General features: G+C 39.4%; 1 protein-coding gene across 5 annotated transcripts in view; it reads right to left on the bottom strand.

The window, feature by feature from the left end:
• DENND1A (DENN domain containing 1A) overlaps positions 1-16,278 on the bottom strand; it is a 218,184-nt gene that overhangs the window by 6,057 nt on the left and 195,849 nt on the right. For all 5 annotated transcript variants that reach the window (XR_012778177.1, XM_075519367.1, XM_075519366.1 and 2 more), the window contains one exon: positions 11,719-11,807. Coding sequence is in view for 4 of the 5 variants with exons in the window: in XM_075519367.1 (XP_075375482.1) it covers positions 11,719-11,807 (89 nt within the window). In the remaining variant the exon portion in view is untranslated. The remainder of the gene's footprint in view (positions 1-11,718; positions 11,808-16,278) is intronic.

Consider the following 16,278-nt stretch of genomic DNA (forward strand, 5'->3'; position numbering starts at 1 on the left):
AAGGTTTCAATTAAAAGAAAATATTTGTGAGACCTGCAAAAACACATCCTATGGAAGAGCCCTCCTCCTCTTTCCATATTTTATTATAATACATCTATATCATGCAAATTTATAAACAGCCCATCTTACTTCATTCATCAACACATAAATAGCAGGCGTTCAGCTAGCAACACAAGAATGTAATAATGGAAGTACAAGACAGACAGCTGATGGTATATGTCCTTACGAAGAGGGTGATCTTGCAAATCTCGGTCGTATCTTTCATCTCTCACATAATATGTGCTCATCTGCCAAGCATTAGATCACACTGCAGAAAAAACCCTGAGGAATATTCTACAAACAAACCCTTTTAGTGGCCTGGCCTCCTCCACCCCAAACACAAGAGTGTGGGAACATTTGTCCGGCCCTTTGCTCCTGAAGCGTCTCCCCATGCCCAGCTGCCTGCAGTCACGGCCCTTCCCTGTCAGTCTCTGAACCCGCCTTCTGCATCACGCGACGCATTTTAGCAACTGGAGACTCCACTAGCAAACTGGCAGCCTCTTTCTCCAGCCTAGGCTAACGCAACTGCATCCGGCAGGCTCCAGTTGCTCAGATGTGACCAGGCATCCACCTCCCAGCACCCAAACTGCCCAGATCTGGCATCATGCAGATTTCTGAAGCAGCAGCTCACCATGCCCTGGCACCTCTTCCTACAGGTTCTGGTCAAGCCAGTAACTACATTCGTTAGAAGAATGAGTGTGATTCTGTGCAATTTATCTCATTTCTTCCCATAGAAATCCTCAAGCAGGCGAGGCTGGGAAAGAACAAATCCTCTGGGTGACATTGAGTGAGGCCTTAGCTCAAGACCACCCTCCGGGGTTGGTACGTTCCAACACGCAGTAAGAGGTCTTTAGCACAGCTGAATCGGCGTGCACCCTCCACGTGACAGTGTTACACTCATCTCAGAAAGACACACTTGGGCCCCTGTGAAGACTGGCCAGGTAAACAGGAGCTGGCAGGCACCACTCGTTCCTTGAACACGGGTACCTTGGGCAGGTGGCAGAATCCTGCAGCCAGTGCTTACACGTACAGTTCTTGCAGGCTGGTAGCTGCAACATGGCCAAGCTGCTCAGCACCATGTTTCAAAACTCGGCAAGACTAAGTTACAGAGGTTTGGGAATTTACAACAATTTACAAGTTAAAAAGTTGGATGCAAAGAACAAAGTGAGTAAACCCAACAAACCACTTCCTGTTTCTTGTATAATTTTAGGTCAGATTGTACTCAGAACCCTTGGAGGACATCTGCATGGCGACTCCCCATAGTCACTGACAGCACAGAGAGGCTGGGATCAAGCAAGTGAAACTAGAAAAAGCCGGTAACTGCACTGAAATAAGGCTCACAGGACAATCCAAAAAGCACAGCTAGCACCGCACAAGGAAGAATGGCAGAAGGTTTGGACAGGAACACAAGCAGCACATTGGAACAAAGGGCAAGTGGAAGGGTTACATCCCACAGAGCTGAAGTTGATGTGAAGCCATAAGCTGTGCATTGCTGCATAGTGTTTCATGCAGGAGTATGCTTTTGCATGCCGCTAAATACCAAAACAAACAAGCAGGAGAAATGCTGAACATTCATCAAGCGCCGTACAGACTGCAGGAGCATTTCCACAATTCCAAGTACAGGAGCAGGCACCCTGAGCAATGCAAAAACCATTGTTCGAAGTCTGAATTAATACAATGAAAGAATAAAGGATAGACCATTCAAAAGGAGCAGAGAAGAAAAAGTTTTCAGAGAAGCCAGAGACAGGATCCTCTTCCTGCTGAAATTCATCATCAGAAGAGTCCTCAGAGAGGAAGACTGTATAGTGTCGCATAGGCTTTACAAGGCTGAGGGAAACAGGAAGAGAAAAGGAAGTTATCAAGTTGTCACATTCAAAGCTCCAGAGGAGAGAGAAACCAAGTGATTCGTCGGCTCTACATCATTTCTGAATGTGCCTGACTGCCACTGCAAAGAGCTCTGCAGGTAAATGTTGAGCTCTACTTTTCAGGCAGAAAATCCAACTCTTCTAAAAATGCCTAGGGTGCCATCTCGTCGGGAAGGGTACTAAGACCTGCAGGCATGCCCATATGGCAAAAGCAGCCCATACAGAAACCCACCTTTCCCCCACCACTAGAGAGTTAGGCATCTTTTTGTTATTTAGAAATACATCTTTGCTCCTCAGATTCTCTGATCTCTGACTACAAGCAAACAAATATTAGATCTACCTCTCTGCTTTATAGATATTTAGACTGACATTAGTCTGAACTATGAGAGGAGCTGACTTGAGGGTAACAATTCCTAGTTGTATCTATTTTTGAGATCTGAAATTGCTTCACACTAGAATAAAAGCAAACTGTCCAAGGATTTATATGAAATGCAGTTTGTCAAGTAAGGTGTATAGGTTTCTTTCCTCAATGGTTAACTGCTTCCAAAGTCCAGCAGAAAAGGTTCTCAGGCTAATTTCTCCTGCATCACAGGATGGTAGCTATCAATCTATGAATTCGTTAGCAGTGGTCTGGAACAAAAATCCTTTCAGATGAAAACTTCTTAAAATCAGAAGTGCATCTGGAAACACACTTTAGCTGTAATTAAAACAAAAACAAAAACAAAAAAACACCCCAAAAACCAAAGAAACCCAACCACCACCAAAAACATTTCACCAGACTTTTGACAAGAACATACCAGTCATCTATATTTTATACACAGAGGTCAGATCTCCAGCATTTGCTCTTGTACCCAATGAAGATAATGCCTAAATTTTTAGCAAATGTAAAACTGTGCATGCCTGTATAGGTCTGGGTAAACATACAGTGGTTGGGGGATAAAAGAAAAATATTTAAAGCTTGCTGAATTTATGAATTTTTTTCTATTATTTATTGTAGCTATCAGTTGCTTCACTTCATTCTAAGCAAACCCCCAGTAAATTACTCTTTTCTGCATAAAGCAGAAGCTTCTAATATTCACTGCTTCCACTGGAGCAAATTCCGCAGTGGCTATCACTGCTTTAAACAATTAAATGCACTATCAGCTTTAGTAGAAGAGGAGAGAGCACAGGAGCAGGGTACTTAAGCAGGAATACACTGGAACGAAGAGGTTGAAGAGCATGAAGAAATTAAATAGCAAATATTGCCTCATTTGCAATGCTAAAATATCCTGATCTTCAGTAAAGTATGAAGCAAGGGCCACTGTTCATTCCCCTCTGAAACACTAAGCTCTGGATGGCAAAAGAGCTTATAGAAAATATATTCTCACAAATTAAATATTACAACAAATGCTTCACAAGTAACTGAACGCAGTAAAAGCACATCAAGATTTACCAGTACTAATCAGAGGCCTCTACACCATAGCCCAGTGCTTTTCAGTCTACTAAAACTCAAGGACAACATTGTGTAGAGTCACCAAAACTATATGCGCTTATAATAAAACATATACTCAATTTTTAACAGTTATTTATTTTTTCTTATTTATTCTCCCCATTTCAGATGCATTCTGGCATATCTAAGTGTGCATGAGTGGAAATGAAAAAAAAACCAAGCAAGAAAACCTCTTTTCAACAGCATTATAAACCACCTTTATAGGTCTTACAGACTAAACAACAGGCTGATGAACACTGATAGATGTTGCTAGAGAGCATCATTTACAGGTCCCTCCTTTCTTCCCACATCACTAGAACAATGGAAAAGAAATCACTAGGATCATAAAAGCAAACATTGTTTCTAGCTGTCCGAATGAGGCCTCTTCCCAAACACCTTCATTTTGTCACCCACATATCACTGATAATATCCTAGTTACTGTAGTGAATCAAAACATCCATCGAGAATGACACAAAGCAATACACAACAGAGATAGGAGCCTAATTTTGCCACTACTGAGGTCCAGTATAAAATTTGTTACTTCAGCATAAGCAGGATCAGGCTTATCATGTGAAACCAAGGATAGGTCCCGATCCTGTAGACATCGTAGAGCAATGCAAATGTATCACACCGCTATGGACGTTCTAGATAAGACAAGGATATGCTGAAACCAGAACAGGACCAAAACCATGGACAGAAAGGATTTGATTTGTTGCCTTTATAGTACAGACATACTAACAAACTACCTCTAGTGGCACTCGAACTCGTAATCAGCCTTCACTCTTTTAGTTCTTTTGTCTCAATCACTAAATAACTATATAATAAAGTTATGAAATCAGTCTAAAAGATTAGGTCAGAAAAAGAGAAGTTGGACACTGCAACCAACAGCTCAAGAGAGCCCAAGCTGCCACTGTGAATAAATGTTTATTCACAATCAGGTCAGAGCTAATTAATAAAAAGTCTAAAATAGTGGTGGCAGTGGATGCAGCTGATAGTGTTAAATCAGTCTGTGGTACTCCAATTAAAGCTGTTGCATAGCTGTTCTGCTCCTCTCTTCTGCTATAATAGGCATCCAGGGAAAGTGAGGTGGTGCCACTGCATTAGGAAAAATTTGCTATAACATTTTTTTTAACCTTCTCCCCCCCCTTTTTTAAGAAAGTGACTATTATCCAAAAATTTCAATTTACATTAACAAAAGGCTCCACCTAAAATAAATCAGAAATCAAAGATACTTTAAAAATATTTCTTTTTTGAACTTATAAAAACATGTCTTTTTGTCTTAGGAAAGTAAATTACCATTTAACATGATTCCAGAAAATCTAAAATTATTTCCAGAAATCAAGAGCAATATTGAATCTCCACATATCTTGCCCATACACTAACTGTTTGGTAACTGCATATAACAAATGTACTGGTGCAGTTGCCCTTGAAGCACTGCCTCTGATACCCTTTGTTTGCCTTCAGACTACGCTAAATTCAACTGCATTGTGTCTGTGTGCACATATTAAATAAACTGGGAACAAACGATGAAGAAGTAAGTTAGGATCTTGTTGGCTAGATCATCAATTGCACTTCAGTGCAGCTCAGTGCAAAGAAGATTAAATATACAGCAAGTTAATATGTACCGGTTTTGTTGCTGTCGCAAGACTCCTTAAATGAACGTGGGATCTCATAATTAGAAAAAAGAAAGCACTTAAGTTTCACTGTCGGTGTGCTCTGTAAGAGATTTTGGTCCAAGATAAGGGATGAACAATCTAAAATTGTCCAAGTTTAAATTTTTTATTAGCTTGAGGCAGTAGAATCCAAAAAAAGTGCCTATTCCCTCATTAACCCAATTCGGCAACTCTCCTGCAGTCTGCCACCCACCACTTGCTAGAATTTCATACACAAAGAGCTGTCTCTGAAAAGGCAGGTCACAGCAAGCCCGGCTACAAGGCAGGCACTGCTGCAGTCTTAGAGGGAAAAAAGGATGTGTCCGTCACAGCTACAACCCTCATCATCTCCACATGACTGCACCAGCTCCTGCCTACCTAATCTCTTAGCTGAGTTACCATGCAGATGACTTGCTGATCTCTTTCTAATGTTTAGTTTAACATGTCTTCGGTTAGCACCAGCATATGACAGTACTGACAGCCGTGGCTGTTCCTTTTTAAATATCATGTCAGAAACACAGTGCAATAAAGCTGGGGATGCGCTCCATGGCTCTGCGCACCATTATGATAGTATGGGTTTCTTTTTTAATGAGGAAGATCTGCATCTCAGGAGCTTTTTTCATGTGTCAGGATGCATGGACAAATCAGCAGCACATCACACTGGCCAAAAATGAAATGCTGACAAATGTAGATATTTCAAATTTAATTGACACCTAAATGTACTTGAGATAGAAAAAATACATACAGAAAATGTGAGTACAGGATATGGGAATTAATAAGGAGAATTCTGTAATAATTTTAAAAGATATTTTAGTTATGAGAAAATTAAATTTGCGTATTTTACTAACTGTGTTGCTTTTTCCTGATTAGAGAGATTATGGTACAAAGGGGTAGCATGGACTTCTTGTCATTTTTCTCCTAAAAAGGGCTTCCCAAATTTGAGGGAGGATTTTTTAAAGTATTTTTTTTAAAGGATACCTACACAGCAGCTCTAGGGAATTAAGGAATTTGTCCCTCATAGACAGTAAAATGAAGAGAATGAGGGATTTGGATGCATGGGCTTTTTCTTGCCAGTATGAAATAGGAGACTTGGGACTGAGGGGATTACCCAGTAACTATTCAATGTGAACAAAGCACAGACCTATCACTGGAATTCCTTCCTGCATATTCTGAATACTCAGTACACCCGAGTGTGAGCTAACAAAAATACTAAAATATCTATTTGATTTTTAAAGTGTTACTTTGTATACTGTGAACGTTCATAGGAGCATAATATTTCCAGAAAAACAAAAACATTACCATAAAGGATATTTTTAATTAAAACAACAAAAAAATTCGTATCAGAAGTCATCCAACCAGGTAACAAAAACAACAGCTCATGATCACTACACCCAGTAAAGGCAGGTAACTAATTGTTTTATAGTTTTTATGAACTTTTTACAAATTTTCTAGAGAGTTGGAAATATTAGCAGGGAATTTAAAGTGGGAACAAGCTGGATGACACCTCTGCCTCTCTGACAGATCTAGATGCAAGATTCTACAAAGCCATTTCACATTTTTGTCCTATAACTCAGTACTAAGGATCTATTCACCAATCTCCCCTGCAGATACTGCCTCTCTTTACCAAGGCAAGCTGCATACATTCGGTAGGTTCACTCCAAACCAGACAGCACAAATGGGCCCCAAAATTAAAGTTTCTTGTAAACCATCATACCAGAGAGGTGGGAGAGACAGGAAGACCAGGGCTCCCAAAGGGCAGCCTTGCCTGCCTTGTGCTACGGTTCTTGTTTGGCAAGGCCTGCAACAAAACCTGACTGCTCTCCGTACGTTTCTTTCCCATTTGCTGTCCCTTTGCTGGGCATCTGCTTCCTTGGCACCACCTGCATTGTATCTAGCTTCCTCGACACCAGTTTTCCCAAGGCAGAGGGACCAAAGCGCACACAGCAAGTCTTGTCTGCTGTAGCCTGCGGTATTTTCTTTCTGATTCCAGCCATCCTTGTTCAAATAGGTACTTGCCGGCTTAGCTTTCTTCCTAAGTAGAGATCCTTGCTTGCAGTGATGCCATAGAAAACCTTCACCACACACAAATGCTGTGTGGTGGAGCTCTGAGAGCCTGGTTACAACAACTGGAATTTAATGTGCTTTATGAGCCTGTATCATTTAACACAGCCATCATGCTGACTTCATACTAAATTCAGTGTAATAACCCACTATTGTACTGCAGCCTATTTCCATTCATACGATATAAGGGAAAGCCATTAGCTTCTCTACTAAGTCCTACACGACTTCTGGAAAGCCGTAATGAACTGCTGCAGCACTGACACAGGTTTAGCCAGCCCAAGAGCCTTTTGACATGCTGTTAATTGTGAGCCTGACCCTCTGATTTCCTATTTTAATTTCCTCCCACTCTGCATGCCCTGGAAGCCAGCTAGTCGGTACTTACAGAAGACAGATCCTAGAGCACTTTGGAAGCCTATTCTACATTTAATAGGAAATCTTGCTGTGGTGTAAAAGAGAACTCTCAAAAAACTGCCTGTTAAAAATGCAACATCTTATTTCTGTGAACAACTAATTTGTGTTTAAGGAGGCATGTCCCACGTGTCTAGGATTGCCCCAGGTGGTAATCCAGCATTTTCTGAGCTCTCATCTACAAATTCTTCCTGTTACCTTATAACTAAAAAAGTTTTTTCAAAAACTATACATTTTAGATTTAATGACAAATTTTTAAGAATCATAAACATTACAAACCTTGAATTACTGATAAAATTGTAAAAAAAATAAACTTTCTATTGAAATAGAAAAAATTCACCAAAAATTTTGATGGGGGAAACAATAGTTCTTCCACCAGCTCTTCTGAAGACGATGGTTTAACAACAGACATTAGCAATAACCTTGGGTGTTCTTCGAAGTCACTGCTCCCACCCTCCTGTGTTTTAACTGAAGACTGGTTAGAAAATGAGCACATATACCCCCAAAACAGTGTTCTTCTTTTATACACATTAAAAAAATTAACTCATGTAACTGAAGGTACAAATTTCCTAATATCATAAGAAACGCATTAATAAGGGTAACGACTGAAAGGATGCCTACCTAAGAGCTTGCTTTCCAGAGGTGACATGCAACATTACAGATGGAAAAGAGGCTGCCCTGTGAAACGAGCTCACTGGGCGTCAGGCTGGTGGCGTGGGCAGTGGCACACTGCCCTGGGGATCCTGCCTCCGCCAGCTGGAAGGAGGATGCAAAAGTCCCAGTCTGAGCTACTGAGTCAGATGTCCTGGGAAACGTCTCTGAACACGTCACGTTATCATTCCAGACCAAAAAGTTAGTGTTAGTTTTAAATACAGAAAGAAACTTCTCATTGACCAGAAGCTCCTCCTCCTCACAAACATAGCCCACACGTGAGCACCTGAAAGAAGTAACTGGCTAATAATTAGTTTTGGAACCAGTGCAATTAAGCTAAGTATTTTGGTTAAGTTTACTTTAAGAAAAGCACCCTCTCAGCACTGCTGCTGCTTTCATGGAACCTCCTCTGATCTGCAATAAGGGTACTCCAATGCTACCAAGTAACACGAGTGAAAATATATATCGTGGTGTTTTCCTTCATTTTAGTATTATTCAAGAGAGAGAAAACAATGCAAATTTTTTAAAGAGACAACACCTGGCTTTATGTTTTCATTTCAGAACAACATAGGAAGATTATTTCTTACTGGGACAGCAAAAAGAAAGTTTGTGAAAAATGTTGTGAAAATATCCTATCTTTAATTACTATTTAAAAAATATTTTTCCTTTATTCAAAATGTCATTTTGAGATAAATAATAAGGAAAAAGGTCAGGATTACTGAGTCACTACCTATCTCAAAGGCATTCACCTCAAGTTATTTCCTAGGTAAGACACACTTTTATTTGAGCTTTAGTTAAGTACAAGGTTAGACATTTCCTCCACTTTGGAAATCACAATTGTAGTGTCAATGTCATCATTGTGTCGTGTGTCCCGTCTCCCCCCCTGCCCCAACTTGTTTTTATTAAAACACTCTAACCAGACAACTTACGGGAGATCTGGTTGAGTGCAATATTCTACAGTTAACTGTCTGGAAGTAGTTATGTCAAAGTTTGTTTTGCCACCTGAAGCTGACAACAGGAAAGAAGGAAAATACATCAGTTCCTGCTGTGCCGCTGCATTTGAACTGGATAAAATATCGAAGCTGTGAAACATCAGGAAGAGACCACAACTGGTACCATATAGCAAGCGTCAGTGGTATTAGCAACATTACCTGCTTTTCTCCCACATTTAAAAGATGGACAAATCTATCAGTAAAATGCTCATGAAGAAAAGTCAGTTTACAGTCACACAGCATCTTCATTATCTTTTGTAATTATTGTAAATTGTTTTCACAAAAAAATTTTCGTAGTTTACTCTGCAAAAGCAGCTGAGTTGTAAAGACTCACTAAAACTAACAGCAATAAATTAAAACCAAGTAAAATAATAATTGCAATTCGATATATTACTATCATTAGTATAAATATTATGTTTATCATTCATGTTTACATTTATTTCTATTCTGATACTGGCAGGAATTGAAAATACATGTTAGCAGTAAGCCACACCGGAATGTCAAGCAGGTTTTGAATCCAAATTTGCATAATCTTTCATATGAAACACACATAATGGTTAAATTGACTCAATTATCCTTCACCTACATGCAGTGAGTCATCATATTAAATATTAAGAAAGAACTTTTATTTTAAAAAGTCTTATAATCTTTGTGCAGGGACAGCTACCACCCTGTAACAGGACAAGCCCTTTTGCAGGACTTGCAATCTACTCCACAAGAGGGCAACCAAATGCCACTATAAAATGGATAAAGAATCCCATAGAATTTAAAAGTGACCATTCATTTTAGCTAAAAGCCAGAATATCTCCCCATCCTAGAATGGCTGGGAAAAAGCTAGCCACGCACTTAACTTTGGGGGTGGGCGGGACCCAACCTCCACCGCTTTTTCCCCTCAAACAGCGGTGACAGGGAACTGGTACACATGTGGGAAAACAGTGTGTTTAAAGAAACCAACCATTCTTCTTTTTATGGGATTTTAGTATCTTCAGATAGAGCAAATACCCTGTAACCTTGGGCATCAGCTAAAGCATTTCACTTTACTGACAACAAAGCCACCACAGGCTGGGACATACACAAATAATGCAAAGTGGCTATGATACAAGCAGTTACTTTGTGCTGCAGGTAGAGATGAATTACAAGGAAATCTCTGTGACAGATTAGATCAGTGCAACCATCTTGCGGCCCCTGAGTCTTTTGCTTGTAGTCTGTGAGCAGTTCCAGTGTGACTTCCCACGCTAAGGCTGCATTGCCCACAACACTGGACATTTGGAAAATGCTACTCCACTCACTGTTCAAGGACAGCATCAAAGATGCTTCACACGTGGGAAATACCAGTCTAATCTTGCCACATGACTTGGAAAATGTACGCTGGCTCTGGTGCCTGCTGTTTGTACCTCACTGCTCAGTTGTTTCCTCTGGAGTGCCAAGCAGGTCTGTCCCTGCTCTAGCCACAATTTTCACAACATCTTCTTCTAAGATCAGCCGCCCCAGGCAAAATGCACAGTTCTGAAGATTTCCAAGTTCTGAACGGAGAGGAGGCAACCTGCTTATTCCAACCCTTAAGAAATGCAGCTAATACCAGCCTCTGGATCCAAACACAACGTAGTGCTGTTGAATCTTTTGTACTTCTGAACATTTGAAGTAGCTACACTCCAAAGAATCCAAATAATTTTAAATCCAAATAATCCGAAGAATCCAAATAATTTAAATTGATGCAGCCTACACATATATTTGTGACACACACAATAGTGTCTTTTGGGCTATGTTGGTAAGGTTCAATATATCCATTCTCTTTTTAGGTTTTCACTTGATGGCCTATTGTTTAACTCAACTAAAGGCAACGCGTTAAGGACATCTGCAACAACACACAGTATTGTCTTCTTTGTAAAAAGTACTTTAATACATGACATTCATGAAACTATCTGAAAAAACCTCTCCAACGTAACAGAATATACTGTTCATATGAACAAGAGAGATGTTGGAAACCAACACATTTTATGCACTAGCAGTAAGCTACAGCAGTACAACTTATATAGAACATGACCCCTGTTTACTTCATAGTCAAATCTAAAGAGACGATAAATTTGCTAGTACTATGCAAGACAGTTAAGCTCTACAAGCCTTCACTATAGAGCTCATTACAGACCTTCTGTTAATGGGACTCTAACAAGCATGAGACACAACCTTACTGCTATCACTATAAGCCAAACAATTCTATATCTTCCAGGTGAAGCCTGGCAAGAACAGTGGATTTGCAGGGGCGTGGCCAACAATTTCATTTAAAGCATAGTTCAAAACAAAACAACAAAGAAAGGAACAAAACTCCAAAACCTGAAAACTTTCACTAAACAGGCTGATCAGATTGTCTAACTTTGCAAACCAGAATTTTCCAATAAGTAAACTTCGGTTTCTTGCTTTTTCACACTTTCTCTAAAATGTTCCGCAAATTAAAACCAAAATTTTGTTAGTTAAAAAAATACTTTGATCTATAGTATTTTTTAATTTCTCCTTTGGCTAGTTCCAGTTCTGAATGCACTGGTGGTTGATGCAACCAGAGAGAAGCAGAGTAGGAAAGTACTTACTGTTCTGGACTAGAAACTGAAGTCCTTCGTCCTTCCACAGCAATATTACTCTTGGGTCTCTTAACAACATGAGGTCTTGGCGGGCGAACCTATTACACACACGCACACAGAAGACATTTCATCAAATACTTCAAGTTGATCAAACAACAGACATAAAAAATAAAATATATATAACCACCGTTATCTTAAAGGTATCTTCCATTCAGAAGTGTTTTTAAACTACTTTATTTTTTGTGCCACAACAATGTTACAAATGAATATAGATATACAAATGAATATAAAGTATGAATATAAACTACAGGGACCCACAACTTGTTTAAGGACAAAAAACCCCACATGTTTTCGAATAGCAAATGAAACATATGTGCTTGTCACTGACTGTGAGCTATTAGCAAAGCAACGAAAATTTGTTCCACTGTCCTGTTTGGTACAGGCTAAATTTCTGATAAAAGATTCCCTAAATGTGAGCTTCCCTTTGTACAGTTAGTTGATAGAGGAAAATTGGAAAATCCTGTGTGTTGCTGTACATTATATTGAGAAGTGGAATTCAGCTCTGACATCATGATCGTTTTGTCCACTTGTTCATAGGAACCCAGCTTCTCAAGTGAAGACTTCTGTGTAAGGGAGCACTGAAAAATTTGTACTTGGAATAAATGTTATAACATGAAAAACATAGCTCATTCTTCATTCAGAATTGGCTTCCTTTCAGCAGCTGAACAGAAACCCTTGCCAGACATATTATCATTATCGCCCCGAATGTTACGTTAGTGTATCTTTTGTTGTCTGTAATAAAATCCAAAGCTTTTCTGTGGAAGATTACGTTGCTGCCAATCCAATCTTAAATAACGTAGCCATCACCTTCTAATGTTCAGAAATCAAGCTTAATCTATTTGCATTAACTCCACAAGCAAACAAGCTTTACTTCACGGAAAGGAATAAGCACATGTGATCACTATATAGGCAAAGTTTATGCGTGTGCCTACCTATACTAGTGAGTAATCCTGTTGATGAACTTATCCTTTGAGTCAAATGTGGGAAGGAACATTTGCAGCATCAGGGTCAGGCTGTACAAACAAGCTTTCCATTTTTTGTTAAGAAAGTACTACCTTACCTGAAATGGAGTCTGATTTGTTGGCTTAGCTGAATGCTAGTTTCAACAGAAATCCCCAAAGCCCTCAAATAAAATTAGGAATACAACTCAAATTCTGACCTCCCTGAGCTTGTGCTCCCTTAACAGCCACAAGACAAAGGAAGCTGGTAAAGGCCTACAACCTAAGCACTCTTTGGATGACTAAAGAATTTGTTTGCAATGATATTGCCTCCCACCTCTGCAAGTTTTCATTGGTGGTGGTTTGGGGTTTTTTGTTGTTGTTGTTGGTTTTTATTATTATTTGTTGGGGGGTGGGGTGTTTCTGGGCTTTTTTTTTTTTTTTCCCCCAGGCACATAAACCTCAAATTTTCTTGCCAGGAAAAAGCCACTGGATTGCGTGTAGTGTTTCTGCACCACACAACAGTATGCAGAAGGTAGTAGCAGGATTATTGTATTGAATTTTCATTTCAAAGGAAATGGTGTACAGCAGATATGATGAAGAAATCCAGAGATGTATTGCCACTATTTCTTGGGAAAAAGGGCTTATAAAAAGGTCAGATGTTAAGGTCTTGAAGATCAGTCCCCACACAAGGCTGCTCCTCTCTACAATAAAGACAGCTTAAGAACGTGAATTTATGGCAGGAATGGAAGGATTAAGTTTGTGGCAACTTCAACTGAACTTGCAACGTGGTGAAACATGGGGAAAAGAACAACAGAGCTAATTAGACGAGCTGAGCTGTCAGAGTGCGGCTGAATGGCTCGGTGCCAACAAACAAAAGGAATGGGCTGGCAATCAGCAGGATCGATGAAGAATACTGCTTCATTAGGGTTGATAAAACAGAGTGAGAGAGAGAGAGAGCGTGCAAGAGAGGGGGGAGAGAAGCAAGAGGAATTGGGGGGAGAAGAGAATGAGAAAGAGAAAAAGAGAGGAAGAAAGAAACTTGTTTAATTAAATCTGAGCTGGAAGATGTGTAAAGCTGGCTTGTCGTCATGCTGTGAATACTTTCACCTTTTGGGTGGTACCCTCGGGGAGTGATGGTGATGAGGGAGAGAGATGAGAGTTTTGGATGGCTCCAGGGGGCCACCAGCCCAGTAAAATGCAGGGTGACATGCTAAGTAGGATTTAGAGCATTGTTCATGGGGGACTGCAGGGAAAAGCCAGGAATCAAGCCAATTCCTTGCTGGATTTTGAGCCTTATGTAGCCAAGTAGGCAAGGTTAAATGCTTATCAAATGCAGAAGTATGAAAGAAATCCAATTACATGAGCACACAGCCAAAAGAATAAGGGTAAACATCAAGTACAGAAGGGTTAAATGTGCTTATTACTGTCCCCATCAACTGTATGCATAATTATTATATTTTAACTTTTTCTAATGGAATGAAGTTTCCAAACAGCCACTATTAATCCAAACAGATCTCTATTAATTATAAGCAACAACCCTCTCTCTTTCATAATACCACCACAACTCATTTCCAAAACAGCAGAATGTAAAGAACGTATCTGTTCTGCTTCCTTAACCTTTCTTTGGTCTGTGCTTTTGTTTTTATTATTAGTAATGACTCATATTGCAAGGACTAGTGCCCATGGATTCCTCCTAATAGATATATCCTGAAAATAATATTTCTCAGGAATTCTGGTATTATGTGGGCTTGGTTGGAAGAGCAGAGGGACCTGGTCTCCTCATTCAGTGCTTGCTGTAAAAGGCTAGGATAAATTACTTGCCAATACCCACCTCTGTAATATATGCCAAGACTAAGAGAGGGAAAAAGCAGCCTGCACAAAGTATTATTTACACACACAAAAATGTGTTTCAACTATTAAAAGCCAAATAACAGTTCTGAACAACAACAAATTTATGTATATTTGGTACAAGCATATTTTTGGGAGTGATTATAATCATTTACATTTATCTTGAATTTCCTCTTGATGAATGAAGCATTTCTGTTCCACTTATTGACACAGCTAGATGAATGCAACAGGAGCTTTTATTATTACATTTCCAACCTTTTATCAATCACATTGGGAGCAAAGACAGTTGACACAAACACATTATAGTGAGGACTATTAATGCACTACAGCTGAGAGATTAAACAATCCTAGCAAGACTTTGATGTAATCAATTACTCAATCTGAACAATACTCTTTAGCAACTTTTGTACAGAGGAATCGCACTGTGCCCTCATACACCTGCCAAACACAAAACAAGAGGGCTATGAAGCCCTGTGGGAACCCCACGGTACCATGGAAAGTTTGTTCCTAGCATAATGTATCTGGGAGGGTGTCTCATATCGATTACGTTTAAGAGAACACATATAAGCATAGTCAGTGCTACCTTTTAAACACAGAAAACAGAAATATTCAGAGCAGGAATCCATCAAAATGACTTTGTTAAGCTAAACACCCAGAGTTAAAAAGAGGGAGGAAAAGAAACACATGCTATTGAAATATAACATAGGAACATGCACCGAAGATCAAAAGTTAACACACACCCCAAGTGCACTTGTTAATCAGTTGCCTGCTCATCCGAAACACATTTTTAACAAGTTTTAGCAAGATTAGATTTGAAAACTTGCATCTCTCTCTTTCTTATGCACGTACATGTATGTATAAGGAAGCAAGAAGTAAGATGTATTTGCCTTTTGGGGGAATTATATTCATAAAGCAAAAGTCCTGAATAGAAATAAGTATCTTCCAAGGCTGTTGCAAAAAACAAAACCCCTTCTACACTGACACCACTTTCCTGTACTACCAAAAAAAAAAAAAAAAAATCACTGGTGCAGATCCAGCACAGTCTCCAGTTTTAAAGCCATCTGGCATAGTTAAAATATAACAATTGTCCTACAGTTAGTGTTTTGAATGAAAAACTGCTGAGATAAGGTATCCCTGCCGAATACACTACAGGTATTGCACTGAGAATAATTTCTGTGTAGTTCTTCTATGGAAGAGTCACTTCTCCTCTGGCCAACATGCTGTGCCTACAATTTTTATACTATGTAATTACATAGAGTCCCAGCTTGCATTTTAAATGAACATAAAGTATGAATGTATATAATCCATAATGTGGTACTAATGTTCTACCGTCCAAATATAGACTTCGCTTTCTTCATATGTATTCACTCATCTATTCCATGGAGAAAAGTTAAGCGTCCCAAATTAATTTAAAGCATAACTTGCAGAGAATAAATACTTTCTCTTCAGACTTCTGCTTCCTTTCATATTTGAGTTTAGTGCAAGTCTTCAAAAGCTCACTGGCTAAAAACTTATGCCAGCCTAGCAAGACTTTTTGTTTAAGAAATTACTGCAAAAGTAAAAACAAATGTTGCAACAGCAGCATCAGTTACCTGCAGAACTGACTGAAAGCTGCAGAACTCGTCAAAGAAAAGCAGAATAAATGCAGGTCCCAGGGCTGTGCCGCAGCAGAGAAGAAGGGAGTTTAGGAGCATAATTCACACATTGCTTTTTTGCAGTT

This window comes from Mycteria americana, chromosome 17 (assembly GCF_035582795.1).
Source record: "Mycteria americana isolate JAX WOST 10 ecotype Jacksonville Zoo and Gardens chromosome 17, USCA_MyAme_1.0, whole genome shotgun sequence".
Classification (NCBI taxonomy): Eukaryota; Metazoa; Chordata; class Aves; order Ciconiiformes; family Ciconiidae; genus Mycteria; species Mycteria americana.